Source organism: Acanthochromis polyacanthus, chromosome 2 (genome assembly GCF_021347895.1).
Source record: "Acanthochromis polyacanthus isolate Apoly-LR-REF ecotype Palm Island chromosome 2, KAUST_Apoly_ChrSc, whole genome shotgun sequence".
Classification (NCBI taxonomy): domain Eukaryota; kingdom Metazoa; phylum Chordata; class Actinopteri; family Pomacentridae; genus Acanthochromis; species Acanthochromis polyacanthus.
The window spans coordinates 28,188,680-28,216,508 of record NC_067114.1 but is presented as its reverse complement, the minus strand read 5'-3'; the positions used below and the strand labels follow the sequence as shown (position 1 = coordinate 28,216,508).

At 40.4% G+C, this 27,829-nt stretch overlaps 1 protein-coding gene across 4 annotated transcripts in view; it reads left to right on the top strand.

The window, feature by feature from the left end:
• The window catches only part of dpy19l3 (dpy-19 like C-mannosyltransferase 3), a 106,432-nt gene that overhangs the window by 42,081 nt on the left and 36,522 nt on the right, over positions 1 to 27,829 (top strand). For 2 of the 4 annotated variants that reach the window (XM_051944933.1, XM_022212475.2), the window contains 8 exons: positions 533 to 664; positions 3,124 to 3,225; positions 3,544 to 3,617; positions 6,997 to 7,155; positions 11,897 to 12,025; positions 18,229 to 18,340; positions 21,261 to 21,317; positions 21,680 to 21,762. In XM_051944933.1, the coding sequence (XP_051800893.1) occupies positions 533 to 664; positions 3,124 to 3,225; positions 3,544 to 3,617; positions 6,997 to 7,155; positions 11,897 to 12,025; positions 18,229 to 18,340; positions 21,261 to 21,317; positions 21,680 to 21,762 (848 nt within the window). Of the gene's footprint in view, positions 1 to 532; positions 665 to 3,123; positions 3,226 to 3,543; positions 3,618 to 6,996; positions 7,156 to 11,893; positions 12,026 to 18,228; positions 18,341 to 21,260; positions 21,318 to 21,679; positions 21,763 to 27,829 lie in introns of all 4 variants that reach the window. The other 2 variants (XM_051944932.1, XM_022212474.2) reach the window with 1 other exon arrangement.

The window sequence follows — 27,829 nt, the reverse complement described above, 5'->3', positions numbered from 1 at the left end:
GCAGCAGCATATCCAGCTCTCTATAGTTAATAGATACTGTATCCTAAAACTGGGGAGTTGGCACAGATAACCGATTGGGGTTAAGGTACACTGCAGGTATAAGTGTTCCTTTTCTGCTGTGTATTTCACATGGCCTTTTTCACTGTCTCCACGTCACCATTTTCAAAGTCCCCCTTGGTGTGGAAAACAATAACAGCTACCTTTGAGCAGCAACCTACATGCTACAAAAATGGCAAATTTTGACTAAGATTTGGAACCTGCTTTTGCCAAATTCGACAAACACCGTATTTTGACAGTTAACCCTTGTGCTATATTGCTATACAGGTAGTTGTGCTCTTAACTGTTTTATTTGCTCTGATGTTGAATTAGTCGTTTTTTCCGATTAAGGAGGAGATTTTGGCAAAGATTTGAACACAGAGTTACCTGACATCAAATAATAAATGGTTCAGGTGTATTTGTAATTAAAACAAATGTCATTGTGTCAGAGGCACACACCAGGCCCTGTGTAACACCTGTGTGTGTCTTTGTCCAGGTGACCACTCTGTACCTGGTTCAAGTGAGCGGCCTTCTGAGTGTGTGGCTCCTCCAGTTCTGTAACTCTATGATCCTGGGATCACTGGTCCTGAGCTTCATTGTAGCTGCGCTCTTCATCAGACACTGCCAGGTTAGTGTGCATATGTGTTTGTGTGTGTGAGTGTGTGAGTGATGGTTACATGCAATATTGCTGAATGTTTAAGATCTAAAAACAGCAGGATTTGGGAATGCAAATCATCAACCCTCTGAACCCAAAATGAGCAGTTTCTGGGTGTCTTCTGTCACATTTTTGTATGTATGCTCTTTGTGCACTGCAATACAAAATTCTGCACATCTATGGAAACAATGCAACCATGGATCGAAGTAGAAAGAACTCAAACACGTCTTAAGTGCATTTTAACAAATTTAACATGTCATAAATCATTAAAAAGATGAAACAAAAACAAACTTGAATTTCTGGTCTGGGTATGGTGCCAGCTGGTGCCTATAGTCGGGCAACAATATGTTTTGAGGAGCTTCTCTCTGTGACATCATTTCATTATTGCAAGAAAGCAGTGTGTTTTGATAGTTCAGCAAGGCTAATAGGCTCATGTCAAAAGATCCAGTCACTTTCCATCAGTTTAAGGAAACTTTCAGCTAAACACAAGGTGTCACATATTTACCAGCAACCTGTATCCTCTGCTACTTGTCTATTTTTTGAGGCTTGTGACAGCATATTATGCCGTTACTAAAAGCTAGTATTTTCTCGAGCTGGACTTGGAGATTGATTTCCAAATAAAGGATATTGTTTTAGCCCTGGCGGACAGTGTTGGCATTTCATAGGCCGATACCCTTAAACCTCAAACACATACCTTCCATGATGGAGGTTTTGATGATGGCAGCAGCAGCACACTGATGATGAAAAATCATGGCTTATTCATGGTTTCCCCATGACTGATGTGGACTTGAAAAGTGGGTAGTGCACTGTACATGGCTGTTTATAGTACAATAGGTACCTGTTGGTCTGCTACACAGACGATTGCATTAAACCTCATATTGAGCACAGAAATACTAACAGGAGCTCCTGTGGATGCTTCTGAAAGGCTGTAACTCTGCACTTTTTACAGGATATAGCAGCTGGTTACAGATTAGGCTGTAGCACCGTGTCAATGTGATTATTCCTGAGGTGTGTCGAGTACAGTGGACGGACTTAACACAGGATTTCTAGAGAATTTAGAACTTCTCGTTGTGTTTAGGCACTGTCGACGGAAAGCATGCAGGTATAAATCAAAGCTCCTCCAGAGTATGGCACTGACTGCTTCAGTTAGCACGAGACTCAGACACCCTCAGTGCAGGAAGGAGCGCTACCGCAGGTCCTTCATCCCCACTGCCATCAGACTATATAACACTACTGTGTAGTTGTTATTATGTGCAATATTTATTATCTCGTTCTTGCACTTTCGTGACTTTTGTACTCCTTTGTTTTTTGTTTCTAAGAGCCCTGTAACACTAAATTTCTCCTTTGTGAGATGAATAAAGTCTATCTTATCTTATCTTAGTTACAGCTCTTTTCGTGATGAATTATAAAGAAGTGAATGACAGATAATCTCTTGGTACATAGTCTTCTTATAACAAACATTTGTTTGTTATAAGGAGCACCATTTGTTTTCTTGGCACACAGACGCTCTGTGTGGTCACAAATTCTAAACTGACTGGACATGCACACATGGACAGCATGAATTGACCTTTAGTTTTTGTAACGTCCATTGACATTCAGTGATACAACCATGAATAAAATGCATCCACCCAGAGTTCCCAGAAGTTAGTTAAAGGTCTCATAAGGTGGAAATCTATTCTTATTGTGTTTTGTGGTTGTTACAAACTTGGAAGCGTTAAATAAAAGCTGTAAATTTGGAAAGATGACATAGTTTACATTTCACAGACCCACACATAATCGCAGATGTTAAAGTCAAACTCTTGCTCTAGAGTTTGGTAGGTGTTACTCTTTGAGAAGTTATAGTGGGCTGTGTACAAAGTTAGACATTATAAATATGATTTAGATACAGTCTACACTGAAAATTACTAATCCATTTGGAATAAAAACAGTTCTGACATCCGTAAGTAATTGTAAAATTTCAGAAATATCAAAACATATTTTGTAGATTTGATAATGTTCTGCTCTGAAAAAGTGACAGATGATTGCCATGGATGTCTCAGTCTGCCCGATGGAAATGCTACAGAATGTACTTGGGTTAGAAAAATGAACCCTACATTAAGGGGTAATAGAGGTGCTTGACCCCAACACTTAGTGTGTATGTGAAGATTTACACTACCAGTCAAAAGTTTGGACACACCTTCTCATTCAGTGGTTTCAGTATTTTATACATTGTGGATTAATATTGAAGACATCAAAACTATAAAATAAAACATGGAATTATGTTGTAAACAAAACAGTGTTTATCTTCAGTATTAATCTAAAAATAAAAACCACTGAATGAGAAGATGCTTCCAAACTTTTGACTGGTAGTGTATGTGTCTGCTTTCCACACATCTCCAATGTAAAACTAGCAATGAGACTGAAACAATGTATTGACCAGTATCTTGTTGCAGTCTGGTCTGAAGACGGGAAGCCTGCTGGTTCGCCTGGGCAAAATGCTCCTCCACAGCGCCATGGTTCTTCTCCTCGCGTTCACCATCAACTACCTGGCAAAGGTGCTTCTCTTGATCCCATCCTTCCTTTCTTTTCACTGTTTCCATCCTCTGACTTCCTTTCTGTTTTCTCTACTTTTCTCTACTTTCATCTTCTGCCTTTCTTCTCTTCTTGTCCTCCCTTTTTACCCTTTATCTTTCCCCGTTTAACTGGTCTCCCTCTACTGCAGCTCTCCTCTTCTCCTCATGCATCAACATTCAGTGATGTGACCTCGCCATCTGATCTCAACTTGGTTTACTTAGTTGCTTATGCGTCTCAAAAAGCTGATCTTTAGCCCTGACATGATGACCTTATCTGTATTTTTGTATATGTGTGTACAGAAGGCACTTCAGCTCAGATCAGATGAACACATCTTTAAATTCATCAAGTCGAAGTTTGCCTTGGGGCCGACAAGGTATGAACACACACACACACACGCACACACGCACACACACACACACACACACACACACACACACACACACACACACACACACACACACGCACAGTTACATATTCAGACACTTTGCACGATATTGAACACAGTCCCACACTGCTCTCGTAACACCATATTTTCACACAAGGACATGCTCCCACACTGCGGTGCATATATACAGTGTGTGCACAGTGCACGTCTGTACATAACTCCTGAGTAGATCCAGAGTGACTGTATTATTCACTAAACACCAGTGTTGTAGCACCTGGAGTGTTAGTGAATGTGAATAATAGATGGCTGGGTAACGCCAGCACACCTCCCATCGATCAGATACTTTATGTGTGTGTGTGTGTGTGTGTGTGTGTGTGTGTGTGTGTTGAACAGCTCAACCACTGGATGGCTGCTCCGGGGTGGCAGATAACACAGCTCACAACCCAATGCCAGACAACTGGCCCTTCAATTATTCAAAAGGCTGTGGAAAATGTAATGCTTACTCTACGCTCTATCTCTCCATCTCCCTCTGTTCCTGTTCCCCCAACTTGCTTAGGCTTATTCTTCTCCCTAACTTGTTTGCTGCACTGCGTGTCTGATGTCTCAATCCTCAGATCGGTTACTCACTGTGCGACTGTTTTTAGTGTTTCCAATATAATGTTCAAAACCTGCACCTTAGCTAGACAGACGTGCTATATTGCAACAATAGATAAAATTCTTAAAAGTCCACAGTTGTGCCTGTTTTTCAGCCAGCCCGGATTGAAAATACACTGCCCGTCCAAAAAAGTCGCACACTCTAATATTACGTTGGGCCACCTTTAGCTTTGAAAATGGCACACATTAACAGTGGCATTGTTTTGTTAGGCTTCTGCAATGTCACAGCATTTATTTCTGTTCAGAGTTACATTAATTTTCTGCCGAGATCTTGTATCGATGATGGAAGAATTGGACTGCTGCGCAAGGTCTTCTCCAGCACATCCCAAAGAATCTCATTGGGGCTGAGGTCTGGACTCTGTGGAGGCCAATCCATGTATGGAAATGATGTCTCATGTCTGTCTTAAAGCACAAATATATTACAAGATTGTGGAATCATTGGGCTTGTCTCCAGATTAACAACTGAACATCAGCCGGATGACCGTCCACAGAGTCGCGGAGAGGCTCAAGAATGGTGAAGACCTGAAAGATCTTCACCATTCTTGAGCCTCTCCGCAGATATCTCAAGGGCTCAGTGCTTCAAGAGAGGTCCCCCAGCAGCCTAGGCCTATAGCAGGATAACTAAGGGCAGAACTAAGGGAAGCTGAAAATCAGTTGTGCACATGAAGACTCCAGCTGACCCACTCAGGGTCACCCGAGTCAGCTCCAACTATAAGATTTGTCAAAAAGGAAGGTTTTAAGCCTGGTCTTAATGCCTGGTTCCACAGGAGAGGTGTTCACCTGACTTTGTTGATTCAGGAATACCAGCACATACTTTACTTGCAATTTCTTTTACCAAACCCTGAATAATGCATTTTAAGGCTTACCTTTTTCTCCATACGCATTGATAATGACTTTACATAAGGAACACAAACTGGGTTAAAGGTACAGATAAATGTTTTTCTTTTACACTTTTTCAATTGGATGATCTGAGACTTACTTAGTACAAGGCAGCTCTTCTTTGGCTATATAATAAGCAGTAGTAAATTATGTTATCTGACCCCTCACTGCTTCGATTTGTTCTCCCGAATGCGACAAAAATAGATGCTGCTCTGCCAGCCACACACATTTCACAGCACAGGATGAATTTTTTTAAACGTTTCAATTCATGACATTGATGCTACGATAGCAGAACCTCTGTTCCCAGCCACTCTTTTCATTAAATGCAGTGCATAATGGTGGCCGTTTAATCATATCTCAGTGTTTCCTGCAGGCAGAGAATTTACTTGTGGTGGTGGGTGGATGGTGTGACCAATGTGCATCCGACACTCATGCTGTTTAGATGGGGAGAGTGTAGCCCAGGTTGTTTTCTGAAATGTTTCCTAAACGCCTCATGGGCAGATTGTCAGTAGATGCTGCAGTTTAAGCCTCGCCTGCGTCCCACCCAGTAAATGCATCACTTGCCTTGCGCTATGGAGACAGTTGAGCACAGAGAAGCCTCTAGTCCCCACTGAGTAACAACAACACTCTAAAACCCTACCTGTTCATCTTCACTCATGTATCACGAACCTTTCTTGATATAAATGTATGTGATTGGAAGCCTAGAACTTGAGTTTTTTTGTGCTTCAAAGCTGACTTAAAATGATCAGACAGTGTTCTTCCACATTTAAGCTAGTAGGTAAAAGTTGGCAGGGTCATTTACTTTGTGCAGTTGTGTGGGCGAAGGTACTTGCACTTTACTTGAGTTTTCCATTTTATGCAGCCTTCTACTTCTACTCCACAGCATCTCAGGGGCAAATTGTCTTGTTAGTCCACTAATATTATTTCTAATATTTTTATTTCTGTGATGTTTTCGGAAATTTACTGACATGTTGAGATGACAAAATGCAGTCAGTTACAGTCGTGCTCCAAAGTTTACATACACTTGTAAAGAACATAATGTCATGGCTCTCTTGAGTTTCCATTTATTTCTACAACTGTGATTTTTCTCTGATAGAGTGATTGGAACAGATACTTCTTTGTCACAAAAAACATTCATGATGTTTGGTTCTTTTATGACTTTATTATGGGTTAACAGAAAAAGTGACCAAATCTGCTGGGTCAAAAATATACATACAGCAACATGAATTAGCAATTTTGGTGACTTAGAATGTTGTGTCAATGAAATGAGCTTCATAGCATTGCCTCTTAACTTCTTGTGAGTGATTATGAGTGACTACAGCTGGTTACTTCTCGACTGTAGCTTTCTTGCTTGACCCCTAAAATACATATTTTTTAAAATTTAATTTCATATATGTATATATATATATATATATATATATATATATATATGAATTGAAATAACTGAGCCTTTATAAGGCGCATTTATTTTTTATTAAACAAAGAAATCCAAAATCAAAATAATCAAAATAATACAAATTTGTCTAGCAGGAATCCTCTGCTCTCAGATTTCTCTTGTGACTAGCTCCACCTTGACCAAGGCACTGCCTGATGCATCAGGGTATTTTTACATTGTTGTGCCTGTACTTTTACTAAATTACAGAATCTGAATCTCCTATAACTACACAAACTACATACAGTGTATATTGACAATTTCAAGTGCTGTACAGTAAGTTCAGTCTCTCCTCCTTGTGTCATCCTCTATGTCCATCTTACGCTTTCTTTTGTTCTAATTTTCCACCATTGTCCACCTTCTCCCGCTCTGTCCTTGTTCATTTCACTGCTCCTCCTGCAGGGATTTTGATGCCAGTTTGTATCTGTGTGAGGAGGCCTTTGGCTTGCTGCCCCTGGACACACTGGAACGTTTGGCTGGTACCCTGCTGCTTTACCCCTACATTATCACTCTACTGCTGCTCAGCGGCATGCTGGCTGTGGCAGCACTGCAGAACTTGAGGTAGGTGATGACTGAAGCAGTTGCTGTGACTGTGAGTGTATGGCAATAAAGACAGAGTATATGATAAAAAATCTTATTTAGTCTACCTATAGAATAATATTGAAAACAGAACCTTAGTAAATGACTCCTTAAATGAATACTTAATATAACAAGAAAAGCAACAAGAAATCACAGCACCACAGAATGTGGACATTTAATATAGACATACCCACAAACAAAATGACCTTGCGCTGAGCACAGTCATGTGTTTTGGATGTGTACGTTATGTACGGATGCAGAATCACGTGATCTAAATATGTAGCAGGTGGCAGGAATTGATGAGACTCAGAAGCACGCCCACAGTTTAATCAGTTGTTCATTGTATCATTTACAACGGATAAGTCATGATAAGGCCACAGTGGAGGATTTGTAGTGCGATCACAAGCATGTGTTCACTTGTCATAGTTGCAGTGTCCCTGTGCCACTATCTCGCAATGATACAGAAATCTTTAACAAATTCATTGTAACCAGACTATAACCTGCATCACTGCCAAAATCTAATCATTTGGTCCTTGTGTCATTTCTGACCTTCTCTGAAAATTTCATCTAAATCCGTTAATCTTTTTTGAGTAATGTTGCGTACAGACAAACAGACGGACAAACATACGTCGATCGTCACATAACTTTGCCATTCCTTGGTGGAGTAATAAGGGGGAAAAAAATGAAAAAAGACTTAATTGATACAACCTATATGTCTTGACTGTAGAAACAAAGTCTGGAAGAAAAAAGTTGGAGCGTTATGTGCTCAGTTGTATATATTTACAATATGTAGTAAGGAGCAATTGCCTGTTGCTGCTCCTCGTTCACTCAACAAAGATTCAACTTACTAAAAGTTTATTAGCAGTTATTGGTATAGTATTAATATGTCCTGGCAGTCGTATCAGGAAAAAGAAATAGAATCTGGAAGGTGGTTGAAACTGACGAACTGTAGGGAGTTTACAAAGGAGGCAATGAGGATATTTGCACATTGTGAAATAGTGCAAAGATAATATCATACTCTACAGAGACAACACGGAATGAAAATATTGAAGGATGATCGATGCTGGAAGCGGTGAATTTCTGCACAGGGTATGCAGAGAGGTCAAAACATTTTAGGTTAAATGTAGCTGAGTAGATGTTGATTCTGTGTGGGATCTTTTTTGACCTTATATGAACCACTGATATGCCCACCTACAGTAAAGATGGTGTGTGTTGGGTTCAGGTACATTTCTTGTGCATTTGTGTTGATTATTCTAGTTATTACATTTTAAGGTGAGGAACAGACAGATATCCTGTCTGTTTGCTACTTTGTACGGTTGTTACGATCCAACCGCTAGGGGTTGGCTGGATGCAACAAAAATACCAGGTGTCATTGGTTTAGGTTAAGGGATTTATTGCTTAGTAGCAAAGGAACGTAAAAGTGACAATAAAACATAAGACTGGTGGGTGTTGCTAAAACAAAGAACAGAATAAAACATAACGAGGGCTAACAGAGTTTGTAACTAAGCTAACACAAAGAAAACAACTAAACTCTCTAGCCAAACCGAACTACAGGAGCAACACCCACCACCAGGAACAAAAACTAATACAAAGGGTGTACAAACGAACCAAACAAAACTGATGCCTCACACTCACTGATTTCAGAGTTCACAAAGACTAACACAGAATGGCTTCTTCCTAAAGTGGCAGGCTGCTAATTTGAGCCTCAGTCTCCGCTCGACAGTAGGCTCCACACCAAGGTAGCAGCCGCCAACAGAAACCCAGAGTGTCGGCAGAACCCACCACGAGTATCTACCGACCGAAGTGTCTGCGGTACCCTCCAACCCACCACCGTACCTGCAGACCGAAACACATTGAAATACAAAGTTCACACACAGAGAGGCACCAGGGTGGACTGGTCAAAGTACCAGCCACACAAACTAATGGCATGGTGGCAGCTATATAGGTTGCAGGTGTGTTGAAGGCTGCATCTGGTTGGATCAGAGGTGGAGGGGAGCTGGAGGGTGGCCCAATCAGGACGGCCGGAGGGCGGAGAGAGCCGGATTGCAGGGCAGGTCGTCAGCTCTGGTGTCATCAGCTGGAATGGCTGGCAGCTGGATTCCTAAAGACTCTGAAACGACCACAGCTGAACCCACACATGTAACTCTCCCCCACACAAAGGCCCAACAGGAACACCACCTCAAGAATCAAACGGCACACCAATACTGGTGGCCGTAACAACTGTAGAAATTCTGGTTTCTCACACCACATACAGTCAATGTAGGAATGTGTCTGTAAACAAAATATCTGTTTTGAATTGATTGGGAGCTAACATACAGTTTCATCAAATTCTCACAAACAAGGGATACACATTGTGTGAAGTTGGCCATTGAGGACAGGTTCCAACTTGTGTAATTTGTACTATTCTACTTATCTCTTCTTGAACCAATTTTTCTCATGCTGGGAAGTGAACAGCGTACTGTCTCTTAATGCATTTGTTTCAATTAGTTGAGTCTAACTCTATTCTTGTAACAGTCACCTTAATTTAGTACCTGCTGCTACAAACTGCTGTACAAGGACAAGATTGGACTCTGCTATCAATAAACTGAAGAAGGTGAAGGAAAACTTAAACATTTAAGAATACCAGGAAAGAGAACACCACTGCTCCGGTTATTACTTTATCTAACTCGGTGGTTCAGCTGGTAGCATTAATGGTGGTTGGGAGCATTTCACACAACTCTGCTGTGGAGAATGGAGAAAGATGCTGCAGTAACATGACATGAACGTGGACAACACACATTACATTTCAGTAATTAGTCTGCTTATTGAGGAACATAAGAGTTGACTAAAGTAACTTTCCTACCTATATTGCTTTTTACTCCCTGCCATGAGTGTGCTAACCTCACCTGTTAAAACACATAGTAAATACATGAATTCAAGTTACGCTCAACTTACGCCAAAATTCCATTCCTACAGCGTGACATAATGTGATTTTCACTGCAAGTCAGAACTCACGAATGTACATAAGTACCTAAGTCACTCACCGACGCTACTACAAGGGTAAAATCATAATCGAGGACATAAAAACACTCGGAAGAGTCTGACTTACACTTGGGAGCCATAATAAAGGGCAAAAAGTTTCCAAAGAAACAACACAAACGAAAGAAAGTGAACGCAGCACAGTCCAATGTGGCATACAACCGGCAAATGTAAACAAAGCCGCATGATGACATATCTGTCTTCTCCGCTCGCCAATTAGTTCCTGCACGAAATTAGTTTTAACTTTGCAAACGCCGTACGTTGGAATGATGAAACAAGACTTTCCTTATGAAATTTGTGGGAGATGGTGACGCAATCATGGAACGCCATAGGTTGTGGATGTCATAAATCTGTAATCAGGAAAATGTAGTATGGTATTAAAAGTAATGGTATTCACTACTAGTTCAGAAAAATGTTACACCATAATGCAGTTTATCATTAAAATATTATTACTTTTACATCAATGTAAAAGCAGATTTTACTGTTGTAAACCCGCCGAAACAAATACCCTGCCATGATACTGGATTCTTCCCGATATCCAATAAGCAGGCATTCTCTTACCTCCCTTGACTGCAGACAACATTTGGTATCTTCTGTTGTAGAATTAACTCATTCATATGCCTACTTTTCTTTCAAAGGTACACATTCACCGCACAAAATTAAAAAGCTATTTACCTTAAAACATGTCACATTTTTTCCTATGTAAAATTTTTTAATAGAACTGTAAATTTATAGCCTGACAGGCATTATTTGCCAGTTAGTTTTGGACTGATGCTAATATTTAAAGGTAAAACCTACATCTACTGATATCGGCGATGATACCGGTATCATCTTGTATCCCTAACACGAACACAAACTGCAACTTTTTATCACAATTTCCAGCAACCAGCAATATAATAAGGCACAGAGACAGTTCAGACATTGCTTTCAAGAATTAATTAACAAATCCTTAATCTTCAAATGAGGTTTTGATAAACAGACTAGTTTGCATCCTTATTAGGGGAAGTTGGTTGAGTTAGTGAAGTGTGAATGAATGGAGAGTTTTATTCCTTGCAGAGAATAAAGGGAGGTTCAGCTTTGAAGAGGACATCAGGATGGTTATCAGGTGGCAGGAACCCAGTCGCCGTATTAGTCACTGTCCCTCTGTCTCTGCTCCAATTGTTGCTTCATGCTCTGGAAAACAGAATATTCTATCAGCTGCCTCTCAAAGCTTCATTTGCCTGTGGTGCAAGGTGAGGGGCCGCATTGAACTAATCACATTAGCATATCAACTCACCCTCTGCTGTTTGAGGACTGGAATACTAACCTCACAGAACAAAGGGCTATTTGCCAATTCAGGAATTAATTTAATCCAGTTCACCCCACCTCACGTAGAAGGAAGCGCCAGATTGGATTTGTATTCAAATGGAAGCCAATGTCCGTCTGATTCGGTGCAGGAGGCCAAATCGTGGGAGTGACATCATTGCCCCCAGGCCTCTCTCTATTTGTCTGTGTGCTGACTCTTGCGGACAGAAACAGTTGTGGCCGTGCATCATTTCATGTCCACTTGTGTGCAAACTGCTAATGAAATCTGAATAACAGCTACTGAAATCTGAATAATCTGAATAATATCAATTCCACCCACCTCCCCTTCTGCCTCTCTTCTCAAGCGTCTGGTGTAATGTTTTATGTATCTCTGTTGTCTGTCTTTTTTGTTTTTCAGCAGACCTAAAGGAAGTTCAGCGGAAGAGAGGAAAGGATCTGGAGATGGCCGGCCGGTGGCTTTCCGTCCAGATGTGGCTTATAATCTGTTGCACACACTCTTCTATGGCCTCCTGGCTTTCAGCACTATGAGGTGAGCTCATGTACTCGCTAGTGTAGTATCATCAGATGCGTGGAGTCACACACATTCCCAAGTAGTCACATTTTCACACAGGGGTTCTTCAGCCTTACTTTTCCTCTTGATGACTTGATTACACATACTCGTGAGCAGATGCTAAAATCAAAGTGCCACTTACATGTGTTTTACCAAGAGTCTGAATGGTCCTGATCTGCCCTCAACACCAAGCACCATCAAACTGTGCCTTAGTCTCTCTGATAGTGACGCCACTCACAGCAGAAACAGACAGACTCAATACTGTTGATGACCTGATAATTAGTACAACCTAAAATTTCAAAATCATTTCCATCGATGTTTGTAGTTGTTGGTACAACAGGTGGCAAAAACAAGCACACAATGGGCACGTCTGCCATTGCTTTTGCTTTTGTTTGTAGCACAAACAGCGAAGGCTGAAACAATTCCTTGAGTTGTTTGAGTAATTTTGTTACTAAAATTCCTTGTGGCAAAATTCTCTGAATCGAGGCTTCATTTAATTCACTACATGCTAGACCTCGGGTCTCTATCTGGTGGACTGCAGTCCGAGTCCAGACCCAGACTTCATCCAGAATGGACCTGGACCTATGATCAGTAAATTATAAGACAATTTTAAATTTGACGGGACGCCTCTATTTTAACCGGTGCAACTTTTCTCGTTGTAAGCATAGACTGCATATATAATGGACGTAGCATCTGGCTCCAGAATTGAAGCAAACCCGGAAGTGTCAAAAACTTGCAATATCACACCGTCCGCTAGGGCTGGCTCCAAAAAGCTTTTTCTCCATAGACCCCAATTCATTTTTGGAAAAAATAAAATTTGATAGACTGATTTTCTACAGCTCAGGATTTTTTCCCCGTTAGTTTTCATGGTCAAAATGAGAGATCAGGTGGCCGATCTTAAAATAAATCAATACTGAATTTTAAATAAATCGTTAAAGTTGGCGGAGCCAGGGGGCGTGGCTATACTTGATAGACAGCAACAGAAGCCTCTGCGGCAAAACGTGGGCGGGATAAGAGAGTTCTCAGCCAATCCTGCCCCTAGTTTGCTCTCCGGTCCAGTCTGTTTGATGACGCTTTTTATGTCACTGGCTCCAAAAAATCCAAAACGGCGACCAGGAAGTAGGAAAATCTGGGCTTCATTTTCTCGCCGTTGAAACCAACGGGTGACGTCACAGTTAGTTTACCCCTGGTTGTAAGGCATTCATCAGATCAGAGGACTTGATGTAGTCAGGATTTCTTTGACTTGTGAGTTGGTTAGACAAAAACTAAAACCTCAGTAAGAGTTATCAGGCATGAAGGTAGTTTTCAGCTTTCTTTGTTAACTCAGGTTTTCTGCTTAAAATCGTCTAAACAAACCAGAGTGCTTAACGCATCCTTTGACTCGTTTTCCGCACAAAATGAACCGATCGCGAACAGATTGTTTCAATGGAGAACAATGTATGATGGTTTAAAGCGCTGTGACTGAAAATGATGTCAGAAATACTGATAGAAAACTGTTAAATGTGTGTAATGTATTTATTTTACCAATTAATGCAGCCACTTATTTCTAACAGACGACTGCACAACAGAACTATCATACTGCATATATTCAACCAGGATATCATATTGAAGTGCATGTAGGTCTGACACTGTCTCATAATGAAGGAAATCACTTTAATTTGTGGCCAAATCAAAGTGACACTAATGTTACGGATTGAATATTCTCTGTAATAAATACTAATAAACTAATCAGTTTTCTTATTGTGTTCTATCAGCTGCAGTACCAGCAGTTTAAATGGATTATTATATAAACATATTTATGTGATTTCTGCATCACCAACTGTAGTCGTGCAGTGCTTCTAAGAAACCGTTCAGTCGTGTTCAGATCATTACTCAAGGGGATTGCAAAGTTTTGAGTTTTAGTAAAATATGCCTATACTATACTGTGCATGTACTATACACCACAGATATCTGCCCATGTTCCGCCAGAACGGTTGTTTCTGCTGCACAGCACGCTCACTTCTGCTTTTGGTGCAGTAACTTGCATGCCAAGCGCAGAATCTGCTTACTCGATTAGCTGCCAGAATAATTTGATAGAATAGTCCATTACTAAAATAATCGATAGTTGCAGCTCTACAAACAGCTGCAGATAAATATATATAAGCTAACGAGCTAGCAGATAGTTTGCTAATGAAATGCTCAAGGGAGTTGCTTAGTTGGTTGAAAAGTAGTAGTGAGTTGATGCACATCTGCCGGAGTGCACCGGATGCTCCACCACATTTTTGTCTAAGTGCGTAAATGCAACATACACAGTTTATTTAATTTTGTGGAAATTCATGTATATTTTTAAGCAGTAGAAAATCCAATCATCACTAAGGCATACATCAAGCAGGAGAGCCAATAACAACTAAAAATCAGAGTTGTGTGCAGGACTAATTCATGCCATCAACTCATGCATGCAAAAGAAGAAAAACATTCCACCTTATGAGAACTATCTGTTGCTTTTCAACAGCACAGCGAATTAAATTATTATTTTGTGGAATCTCTGTGTTAACTGATGAAAAGGCAGCAAAATATCCTTTCATATTTTGGAGCAGCTAAAAAGGTAATAATAATGCAATCAAATAATGTCAAACTTATTTAAAGCCCTTATTTATGCCTGTTTACCGCATTCATCACTGTTATTGCTGTGGTCCATCAACACTGGGGTCTGAAGTTGGATTGAAATATATTTATTTACAAAAGCGGCTTAAGTAACCCGTTGGCTCGCAGTCTGCCATATATTAACATTATGCTTTAGTTGAGAAGTTTGAGCAGGTTTTTGTAAATAAATTATTTGCAGCCTGATGGCTTTATTAAGCTTTTACGAAGTCAGTGTAACATTTGATCACATGGTCTATTGTAACAGTGGGTAGTTTACCTTAGAAGCAAACCGCAACTTAAGCAGGCATGTGTGCATTCATCACAGTTGTGCTCCTTTACGTAAACAAACAGGACTACATCCCTGATCCTTACTACTTTGAGCTACTTTGCAAATCTACACACAAATAGGGGCTCAATACCTGTGTTTTCCTAAACAAACTTAATTAAAAAAACAAAGCAACACAAAAGCCTTGACAGTGTTTCTCTGTGGAAACTCAGACTCGTGTGCGAATATTTGAGTGTCAGTTGGAATAAGAAGCTCCAAAAGCAACAGTTATCTGCTGAACTCAATTGTATTTTGCTTTTTTCTCCACACTCACTATAAATCTCAGGCGGGAATGCTACATTATGTGCAAAGGTTTTAACCCACAGCAAATACCTTTATCTGAAAAGACTGAGGAAGCCTGTTCCAGGTCGAAGAAACATGTTGTTGGGACATTCTGTGCCTTTGAGTTTAATGTGAAAAAAGATTGTTTTAAATTAATTTTGAGTTTTTCTTGTACTGATTGCACTTTTTTTTTGTATCAGCTTGCAAGATCTTTTCTTTAGATTATTTGCAGACCTACAATTGTATTTCAGCAGAAATAAGGTCAAGAGTGTTTGTACAACTGCTTGTTTTAGATGCAGATGATAAAAACCTCAATTTCCACTTCTTCCTCTCCTGTTTTGTAGAAGACATTTTTTTCCCTCTCACAAAAACAATGGCCTATTTCTCTGTTTCACCTAACTGCATCATCCGTTGGCAGCTTCCCACTGTGGAAAAGGACTGCTGAGTGTGTCTTTGGTTACAGGTGCCAGACTCTGGCAGTGAGATGAGAGGCCAGACACCAGTGCTGGCACTTAGGCTTTATCATTGAACAGAAACATCTTCCTTGTAGTGCACTTTCATATCTAGCCACTTGTTCTTAATTTCCAGAATGTTCTGGCTTGCTGAGCTGGCAGGTTTTACTGCTGCTGCGACAGGCTGGCTCTTGACAAATTTTCTCTTTAATTGGTAATGCCGGAAGTGTAACTATGAAGCAGAATCATCTGACTGACATGAACCTCTGCAATGTCTACCGTTTTTCATTTTCTTTGAGAGGTTATTTTTTGTGCGCAACTAACATTTTTTTTCTTGTCTTGCAACATATTCTGTTAAAATAACTTTTTACAAGCACATGAAAAAATGGTCACTGAACTTCATTTGCTATAACGGTTAATTGATGATCGATTGGGGCTGACTGTCGGTTGAGAAGATTGTTTTAAATTTGCTCCACAAATTATATCTATTTTTATTTCGATATTCCCAATTTATATATATATGGTAAGACCAAAACTATGTCAAAAGTACAGTGAAATTTTTGATTTCAAATTTAATTGCAAGTCGCAAAAACATCAGTCTCTTTACTGTTAATATAACTGAAATTGTAGATGGATGCATGATAATTTATTCACTCGGAAGATCACATTGACTCCCATATGAAGTTAAAATGTCAAATCTTCTATGCTACTTCTGCAGCTATTTCTGCATTACTATCAAACACATATTGTGTGGTCCAAATCGCTGCATAATTACTCCGCCAAGGAGGCAAAGCTATGTGACAATCAGCGTGGGCTGGTCTGTTCGCAACATTACTTTAAAACGGACTAACAGATTTGGATGATATTTTCAGGGGAGATCAAAAGTGACACAAGGACCAAGTGGCTAGATTTTGGCAGTGATGCAGCTTATTGTCTGGATCCATGGATTTGTTAAGGATTTCTGTATCATTGCGAGATAGCGGCACAGCATCACTGTAACTATGACAACAAGTGAACACTATGTCAGCTACCTGCTGACGATTACTGTGCTCAGTGCAAGGTCATTTTGTTTGTGGGTACATCGATTTTAAATGGCCACATTCTACGGTGCCGTGATTTCTGCACAAATTTTTGCAAGATTTCAGCCGTCGGAAATGATATGACTGAGCAGCCTTACCGGAGTACTGCCTGTCTAAATGCTTTACTTGTTTTACATGTGTCCTTTCTCAGCCCACTTTCTTATGTTTTTAGTTACATAAAATAGTAAAACTTTGCTGCTTTCAGTTTTGGATTTTTCCAAAACTATACAGTGTTAATAGTTGGTTCAAGACAGTTGCATCACCTTTGAAAAATGTGCATTTCACACTAAGTGGTAAACAATATTGCAGCTGCACTTTCTTTTATTAGTAGCTCTGTAGCGGTGAGCAGTTTTGTTCCTCTGCCCCCTGTAATCTCAGGCACAACAACCCTACCAGACCTGAATCCAAACAAAGTGGCATTCATTACTGGCATCATTAGTACATTTACTGGACTGAGAACATTTCAAGCTGCAAATCAAGGCTGCCATTTTGGCTGTGATTATTATAATAAAAGTATCAGTGCCCTTGCGTTTCTTTTTTAAGTGTTAACAGAAACCTGCAATTACTTGATGACAAAGTAAAGGGGAATATTCTGATATCTGAGTTATTCTGTGTGTAGAAATGTTGCAAATTGAGCATATGTGGTGGACAGGAGCTGGAATGGAATGTGCTATTCAGCGCATTTAATCCATACAGCTCATGCAGTGCATTCCTGTTACAGTCAGGAATTTAAAGTACTGATTGAATTCCCAGAAAGGGAGAAAAAAATCTGAAAGCTTCTCACACAGCACAAGTCAGGTAGGGCAGAAACTGACATGTTTGATTTCAGCACTTTCTCTAAAATGCTGATTAAGAGCGAAAGGCCAAAAGTGCAGAAAGCCATTTGTTTCTGTCAGACAGCTCCTTTGCATTAAAAACGTATTGAGATTTATTTCAGTGAGGCTGCACTTCTTAATCCCTCCCCTCTCTCACAGCTCCGTCTCTGTACCTGTCAACAATTTTTCAGCTCATTTCGTTCCCTGCCTTGCCTCTGTTCACTCCTCTCTGTTTAATCTTTTTCTCATTTGTTTAGACGCTTTGCTATAGAATTCTTTGGATAAGAATTTTAAAGAAAATAATGCCGTGTTTTAAGTGCTAAATTAAGTCCAACCACAGTGTCTTTCACTAAACTAAAAACAATTCGGTCATCTCGTTTGAATTTAATGTGCTTTACTGGCTTGAGGGAACAATCTAAAGGCCGAGAATCAAAATCGAAGAGTTTCATTTTAACCTGCAAACCTGTAATATCTTTAAGTCCTTTCATAATAGAGAATTTCCTTCCTCTCAGAAGGGTAGACACGTTGGTTTTCTATTTAGACACTTTGCTGCAGATGAGATTACAACATGACTGGATATTCGTTCTCTCCTCTTCTTTCTACCTAGAATGAAGTACATATGGACTGGCCACATGTGTGCGGTTGCAGCCTATGGTGTGTGTGGGACTGAGCTGTGGACTCTGCTTCTCAACACTCTCCGCTGCAACACTAAAGTTCTGGTAAGAGCTCACAACTGCACCTCCAGCTGCAGACATCTGCTAGACTGTTTTCTTTCTTATGTCGTTGTTGAGGCTAAAAACTACATCCAACCACACAGAGCATTATGGGTTGTGTTCCACATTTCCTGCTCTAATCAATAATTATTTTCTATTATCCATGACTGAAATCCTCTGATTGCAATCATCCGAAGCTCTACAGAACTTAGCTTCCCTTCGCTCATTGTTTTGCTGTTGTTGCCCAAAAACATCACTCCCAGTTCATGCTAATTAGTGCTGCACGATATAGGGACAAAATGAAATTGTGATATTTTGCGACATGAATAAAATACAGGAATTTTCCCCGGATGACTTGAAAAACTCTATTGGGAAAGAATTAATCATTCTGGAATGATTAGGGTGATTCTGTAGGGGAGTGCATCTGCATAGAAAGTAATCACTTTTAAAAGGCTGATTAAAGCCAGCCAGTACACTGGCAGAGACATCCAGAATAGTTTTTGCGTTGGATGACATTCAGATCTGACTTATCATACAGAGCTTTGTGGTTCTCATTTAAATAATCAGTAGAAACAATTGGAAGACACTGCCGACAGAACTACCTGTGTTCATCCTTGCGGTAGACGAAACATTTCCATACAACTGATGTATTTCTGTTTTGCAACCGAGTCTTCCCCTTCAGTGCTTTTTCTTCTGTTCTTGGCTGATTGTGCTGTGCACATGTGGAGCCTGCATGTCAGCAAACTGTCTTTGCATAAAGACGTCCTTAAATCAGAGTAACTTGTGCTCTATCAGACTGTTCTTGTGGATTAGTCAGAGAAAATGAGAACCATGTGGGTTTTCTCTTTGTATCAAGAAGCAAAAGAAGCTGTAACATGATATGTTTGAGTTATTTTTACCGTAAACCACATTGCATTTTTACTATTCTGGGACCGTTGTACACGTGTAGATCAATGTGTTGATGCTGAAACAGTAAACAGCTGTAATGCTCAAGTCACTCAGTGTCTGATGGATATGTAAATAGGAATCTACAGTGCCCGTCAAAAAAAAAAAAGGTCACACACTCATATTTCATTGGACCACCTTTAGCTTTGAGAACAACACACATTCGCAGTGGCATCGTTTTGATAAGCTTTACAGCATTTATTTCTGTCCAGAGTTGCATTACTTTTCTGCCAAGATCTTACATTGATAATGGAAGAGTCGGACCGCTGCGCAAAGTCTTCTCCAGCACATCCCAAAGATTCTCAGCGGACTCCATGTGTGAAAATGATCACTAGTGCCCCCTGATCCACTCATTCACAATGTGAGCCCCATGAATCCTGGCATCCTTATCTTATAATACGCTTGTACCATCAGGGAAGAAAAGCTCCATTGAAGGAAAGACCTGGTATTTTTTAGTATAGTTAGGTAGTCAGCTGGCTTCATTCTTTGGGCAAATAATGTTGTTGAACTTGAACCTGACCAACTGCAGCAATCCCAGATCATAACACTGCCCCCACAGACTTGTACAGTAGGCAGTAGGCATGATGAGTGCATCATTTCATCTGCCTCTCTTCTTATCCTGATGCGCCCATCACTTTGGAACAGGGTAAATCTGGATTTGGATCACATGACCGACCACATTTGTTCCTCAAAGTTGATGGTTCACCACTATCCTTCCAGGTTTTAATAATGTATTGGACGGTTCTTAACCTGATTTTAGTAGTTTCAGAAATCTCCATGGTTGTTTTCATTGCTTAAATCAGGCCAATAATTTCACACTTCTGAAACAGATTACCATCGTTTCCATGACCACAGGATATGTCTTCCAACATGGTTGTTTAAGAAATGAGAGGCTCCTCACTGCATCAGCTTGGGTTAAATAAGTTGTCACCAGCGGAAACATATTCATCACTGCAGTTATTATCCAGTGGAACGCTCTTACCGATTTGCTGGGTTAAATCCAAGTGGTGACTTTTGTTTTGGACAGACAGTGTGTTTGTCATAGTAACATCATATGCTACATGTACACAAATTCTTCAAGGATTTCACGTAATTAAATCCATGAAATGATGCACCTATGTTAAGCATCACACTATCACACCCCCAGATGAGGAGACACTGTTGCCTGCTGGCAAAGGTTCAGATTAACCACAGAGCTGTGCTCCTGGCCACAGGATGAGCAGACAGGAGCATACCTTGTTTAAGTGCACTTCATGAAAATATTTTTTGAGCAAGTGGAAAAGGATCATGAACCAGCTCATTTCTATTCTGGGGACTGGACTGAAGAGTCTTCCATTCACAGGCCAGCTATTCTAACCTTCCTTGGAGTGATTTATAACAATGTGTTTTGCCTTCATGAACACATTTTTCCAAACACCTAAAATTAGTGATGATTTATTTTCAGAAGATGATAGTTTTAGCAAGGTTTTGTTGACACTTGAAACTTACATATTGGTCAGTACTTGAAGTGTTTTGGGTTTTATGCCCATTTCTAGTGATGGTGAACATTTTGTCTATCATCAGTCTCAAATCACAGCAAGATTGATCCTTAACTTTGCGAAGTCTTTCTGAGATATTCTTGAAAGATGTCATATTTGTCTGATTTTTATGTCCTATTTGCTGGTTCGATGTGAAATTGGATCATAATGCTGCTTCTGCCTCATCCAAAGCCTCTGCTGTGAGCAGGTGACATCATTGCCAGTAGGGCCCACTAGGTGTCAGTGTGGTCATAACATGACACCAGCAGAGATCAAATAAATGATACTTTGAGGGAAAGCTGCTCAATCTGTCTGTTATCTCTGTGTTATCTCATTCGGTGCTTGTCTTCATTTTGTTTTGTTTTTTGTATATCTCTGTCTGTCTCTTACTTTTTCTTCCTCTGATACAGTTCTGTCCTGTCATTTCATTTAATTGTAGTTGTTTTCTTTCTCTCATTTTGCAGTTAAGGCTCGTTAGATATGCTGTTCCATTGGCGATGATCGGATGCCTGTATTATAAGGTATGCCATTTTCTTGGTGGTTTATGTTCATTGCTGTATTGGTGGTCTCATTACTGAGTCAAGTCAGCTTGGATAAACTGTGTAGAACGAGACGAGGAAAGGAAAATGCATGAATGGAAGCTAAGAAAGAAAATGATAACCAGCAATTGGATCGTAACAGGCTACTGAAAGGATTGCTTCTCGTTTATTTATTTATTTTGCTGTTAGAAGATTCTAAATGGCAGCCATATACACTGTTAATATTCAGCGCAGTAATGAGACCTTATTTAGAATATGCTAGTAAGTTTGACACTCACACTTATGGCCCTCATGAACACTAACACAGGCTTTTCCATGGCTTGTGTCTGTCTTCTTCCTTATAGTTCTGGCCTAAGGTGATGGAGGAGCTATCAGAACTGAGGGAGTTTTATGATCCAGACACTGTGGAGCTCATGACCTGGATTAGGTACACACATCCTCACACATTCACCCACGCTCACACATCCAAGCTGCACATCATATTGAGGCAAATTTGATTAACTTGTTTTCTGCAGATCGAGTTTCACTTTGCCTGATCTCCTTGATTAGTCTGTGTCTGTCTGTGTGTGTGTGTGTGTGTGTGTGTGTGTGTTTGTGTGTGTCTATGTGTGTGTGTGTGCGTGTGTATTGGCACTTGTTTGCGGGGGAGTCTGTCTGATGAGTGATGAGAGCCGATGGGTCTCCATGAGTAAGACATGGGGGTGCTGGAAAGGATCCAGCTGTTGGCAGAGCTTTAACCCACCTCAGGGTCTCTGCGGCCAGGCTTTCGATCAAGAGCGTCAGCCTTATGGGATCTGAGACGGAGCTGCGATTTGGAATGGTTCTGTACTGTTGCTGCCGTGTGCGGTTTTGTATTTGCACATCTGTGTGTGTCTGTCATTTTCTGGTCATCATGTTGGAATTGGAGTTTTGGGTTAGCAGCCTGTAGTGCATGTCACATACACAATCTATGCTGCCTCAATAGCTGGCCAAGGACTCATCACATGTTGACTCCTCTCTGAGCGCTTGTTACATTTTCCAGTTATATCCCATTTGGACCAGAGCAGTTAAGTTATTTCAACTGGAATCTGTGGCAAGGTCAATTGCAGTTCCACCCCAGACCTTGGTTGAATACGGGTGAGATGCTGCTCAATAATGATGAATAAGTCTTTTAATTGAGAATAGAAATATATTAAAACAACATTACAGCTGAGCTTCAGTGAGCAAGCGAGAATGACTGGTTGTACGAGGGAAAAACCGAAACCGAAAATTGACCTCGTTACTAGAATTTTCATCATTATTACATCTTTGTTTCTTGATTATGTAACAAAGCAGTCTAAACATAAAAAGAGCAACTCAGGTGCCACTTACCAAACATTCATGTCAAATGACAAAGATCACTGTTTAACAGAGACTGGAATTTTTATTCTCTTCCATCATATACAACCTCCCGCTATCACGTGATGTTCTCACTCACCTCATGTAACGTCAGAAGAGCCAAATCTATTCTAATATTTTGGAATTTTGACAACTGGCCAAAACACTCCACAGAAACCAAATGCAAAATTAGACCCAGTTTAGACCCTTCACAGAGCTGATCACTGTAGTACACTTGTACACTGAATAAGTCATAATTTAAAGCTTCTTATTTCCATCCTATAATCATCGATGTGATCACATTGAGTAGACCAGATGTGATTTTGAAGAAATGGCCAATTTTGGTCTAATCCTATTAGACTGATAGGGAGAATGGCACAGAGAGAGGGAGAGAGAGGGATAGTGAGACAGCTTAGGAGAAGGTTTGGATTCTGAATGTATTTGTGTGTGTGACATGGGTTCCCTTCCCTCCAGAGCTAATCCCATTAGGCTCTGAGGATTAGGGGCTGCCTAGAGTTACCTTGGTTGGGGCTGAGAGCAGGGCGCAGTGCTAAGCTTCTTGCTGCTGCGCTAATTACATTCCAGATGAAAGTGTTAAGATGGGGAAGGGGGTTCATGTTGCACTGTATTCCCCAGGTGGCTGCGGCTGAAGCTGTTTAGTTTTATAGGGATAAAGTCACGGGAGGTTCTCAGACTGTGTCATAATGAGGGGCAAGGAGGGTAGATGCATGCAAATCTAAAAAAAAAAAAAAGAAAAAAATATATATTTCATGACCAGCTGCTGTAACTATGTAAAGCCATCAGGGAGTCATTGTGCTAATTGTAGCTGCAGGGGATGTAATGTGGTTATTTCACTGAAATCAGAAGAAAATTAGAGAGTCATCTGTTTTGTTGCACTTCTGTTGTTGAAATGCGGAAATGTGTTTAATAGGGATAAAAGGTTGAGAAAAATCCCGCACATTTTAATACGTTTTATCTCTACAAAATTTAACGTCAGAATTGGGATTAGATTACAGAAAAGATGAAGATCTTTTTTTTTTTGATGAAGACAGATTTACAGATGAGATTAGGGTTGTTAGATTAGAGGGAAGAAGCCTTCACAGGATATATGCCCAAGGCCATCATTAGTATAGAACTGTACAAGTTAGAAAAGGGTGATGAGGGGATTATTATATTTCCCGTGACAATCATTTAATGACCCATGAGTTTACAAGTTTGAAGAACTAAAGTGTAGGTCAATGTGATGGCAACCTGCGAGAGTCCATCTATACTGTACACAACCATAATTCACAAGTTTCCATTTCATAACAGCAACTACACAGCTCAGCTGGAGGCTGATACTCTGTTCTAAATGGACAGTCAATAAATCAATAGCAATGGCTGGTTCAACCACCTCCAACTCTGAGTTAGAGTTGTGAGTGTGCAATTTTTAAAGTCACCAATATCGCTCCTGTCTAACTCATGTGGTCTGCCTCTCTGCTTCTTCCTGAACTCATTACAGATTCATCTTTTTTTCCAAATTCAGATTAGCACGCTTGTGTTATGAAAGCTGTATGCTGTCAATCAAGGAAGGCTACTAAAAGAAAAAATAGTGATTAGCTGTAGCTTCGCCGCTCTGCTTTCTTACATGAATTGAATGTTGAGCATGAAGCATTCAAGTTAGAGGAAGTGTTGCACACTTTGTCTAACTCAGGCACATGTTTAATATAAACAGCGGATTCTTGCACTCACAGTTAACTACAATCCAGTCTCAGTGTTTCCAACATCCTACACACTGCAGGGCTCACACTGCATTTCACAATACAGATGAGAATAGAAGTGGGATTTATGGCATCTTGAATGCTCCAGTTGGAAAGTTACAATGGCGTGCTATTTGTAAGACTCTGTAAGAGCAGAAATATAGCAGTTCCTCTACCTTTTTTTCGCCTGAGAAACCGCACTCATTGTCCATATTCCACTAAACACAGAGGCTGCTTGATTTTACCAGTCTCTTGTGAATCCACATCTTCTAATCTTAGCTAATATGTTTTATTTTCATTTTTTTCCCTTACCTCCCCACTGCACCTCTCACTCCCACTTCCTCCCACCTTCTGGGTCAAGATATACAGTCTGTTTTTGAGAATTATGAAGGCTGCAGTGGAAATCATTAATGAGAGCTTTGACAGCAGTTTTGCTGCAAATTCAGGAGGCTCATCTAGCTACTCAGCATGGAGACCCATTCAGGGAAGGAATGGGCTCCAATGTAAAAGTCAGCACATTTGAATGAAACACTGGCTTGTTGATAGCAGTCCCCACGCTTAAACCAGAAAACAAATTATTTAACAGTGCCTTCTTAGAGACCATTATGAATATTCCCAGAATTACCAGTATGAACATTCTCGGATTGGATCCCTGGATGAACTAGATGAGCCCTCAGTAGAGGGCAGAACCACGCCCTCTGCTGGCGAAAACCCTGTTCTCCCTATACAACTGATGCAATATGTATCAATTTTGATCATCGTACGTATCTCCCTCCCTACTTGATCTGCTGACCTGTAACTCCACAACTGAGCAGGGGACCTTAGACTGATCTTCAGTGCCAAGTTTGATTATCCTGACTTCAGCGGTTGCAGAGATATCGGACCGGACATAGCCACATACATACATACATACATACATACATACTTACCCAGCCAGATATCGCACTGAATGCAAGAACCCCGCCAACGTACCCGTCGGGCATGGTTAATAAGGTTGGTTGCGTTTAGGCCACCAAGAAATACTTGGTTTAGGTTAGAGTACCAAAATTTGAAACAAATGTTAAAAGGCCCATTCTGTAGCATCTAATAGTCTGACTGTGCCTCGTTATCATTGTTCTATATAGGAAAAACACCCCACTGGCTTGTTTTTGTTTTTTTGTTTTTTTCAGACCAATAGCTATCATCTTGGGCAGAGCTAAGCAAAGGATGTGGCTTCAGTGTTCCGTCAAAATAGTGACGTGGACATTGTTTTGGTGGAACATTTGCATAAGAGGAATCATAACATATCATAAAATGGATATTTCTCTGAAAAAAAAAATAGCAATGCCTCCTGACTGCAAGATCTAATTCCTCCTCAAAACCGGCATGTAGGTTGCTGCCCGGAGGTTGTTGTTGTTTCCCGTAGCAAAGTGGATTTTGAAAATGGAAACGCGCAGATAGCGGAAGGAGAGGACAAAGCTGACTGAAATGAGCAGCCAATGGCAGGCTTATAGCAACAGCCTGCAAAAAAAAATGAGTCAGGCAACTTAATGTGTGACTAAATAACATAATTAGATAAGCAATTAAAATGGAGTGTTCACAGCAATGATAAGAATGTCCTCTGATCAATATGTTAAAAGAAAACCTGAAATTCTCTGCAATTGTTCTTCAAAATTACATTTTCTTATATGCCTAAAATGTCTTTGTTTTATCAACTTATGTGGCTGAGCACATTGACATGTTAGCATGAATGCCTTCTCACTGTGAACCAACGATATCACATCTGTGATATCTGTACTTACGCAATGTGACCAGTACAGGTCGTACTGTTAACTTGGATCAGCACTAATGTCAATCAATTAGACACACAAGACAACGACCAAACTAACCAACAAGAAAAGCACTCGAAGAGCACAGTACTCCACCAAGACTGTTCATTCCCGCATATGGAATTGTCAGAAATGCTGCATTTTTTTTTTTTTTTTTTTTAGAATTCTTTTTAGACAGACAGACAGACAGACTGGCGATCATCACGTAATTCTGCCACATTTCCTGGGAGAGTAATAAACACTGATGAAACAGCTAAGAAAAGATGAATTAGGTGTACTAAAAAACAGCAAAAAAAAGCCACATACAGTATGACTTACAGTTATACCCAATATAATACATATACATGTGTGCGCAGTGCTCATCGGTGTGTGTGGGGAGTGAAGCTGCCCCGAGTGGCCTGACTGCACCAAAACCCCACTGTAGCACAGCTGGAAACCTTAATGCTGGCTATGACAGAAAGGATAAAAGAAATGTGAATCACAGCTTGCTGTTTATAGGGTTATGTAGCCACAGACAGGTCATGCTGATTCCTGCCTGTTGCCAAAAGTACCAACAGTGGACACATGTGAGTGTCAGAACCAGAATTCAAAGCAATGGAAGAAGGTGAAAAGGTCTGATGGATCAGGTTTTCTGTTACATCACATGGACAGCTGAGAGGTAACAGCAGGATGCACTGTGGAAAGAACACAGGCCAGTGGCGACAGTGTGATGCTCTTGGCGAACTTCCAGGAGTCCTTCGGTCCTGTGCTGAAGTGGATGTTACTTTGACACGTACCACCCATATAAACATTGTTGAAGTGGCCTCAGCATAACAGCACTCCCTGCCACACTGTGGCAATTTGAGGAGCGTGACAGTGAGTTCAAAGTGTTGACTTGGATCGTAAACCCCTTACTGGTCGTAGTCTGATCAAGCATACACTACCCTTCAAAAGTTTGGGGTCACCCAGGCAATTTCATGTTTTTCATGAAAACTCACACTTTTATTCATGTGCTAACATAACTGCACAAGGGTTTTCTAATCAATTAGCTTTTCAACACAATTAGTTAACACAACGTACCATTAGAACACAGGAGTGATGGTTGCTGGAAATGTTCCTCTGTACCCCTTTGCAGATATTTTTTTAAAAATCAGCCAATTCCAGCTATAATAGTCATTTACTACATTAACAATAGGTATGGTTACATGGAATTTTTTATTCGGAATTAACTAATTCGGAATTAAAGTTTTGTGCTTTGAGTTTACATGGAAATATTAATTCTGAAGTAAGGTTTACATGGACCGCTCGTTTTTTCCTCTTCCTTTATTCCATTGTAACGACTGGGCGTTGGAAAGGATTTTGATTGGACAGGGAGTGGACATGACGTATCCCTGTTTACCGGAAGAAAACAAACTCCATTTGCCGCGGCATTTCTTTTCCCCAACACAGAGGAACAACTAATAAGCACGCTTTCGCTTTGCTTTTTATTGTTGTTTTGAAACAGCAACTCAACAAAGGTCGCAGGACGTATTGCTATGTCATCGCTACGTGAGGACTCAAGCATGCGCAGAATGACGCCACGTCATCACTACATCACTAGTCAAGCATGCGC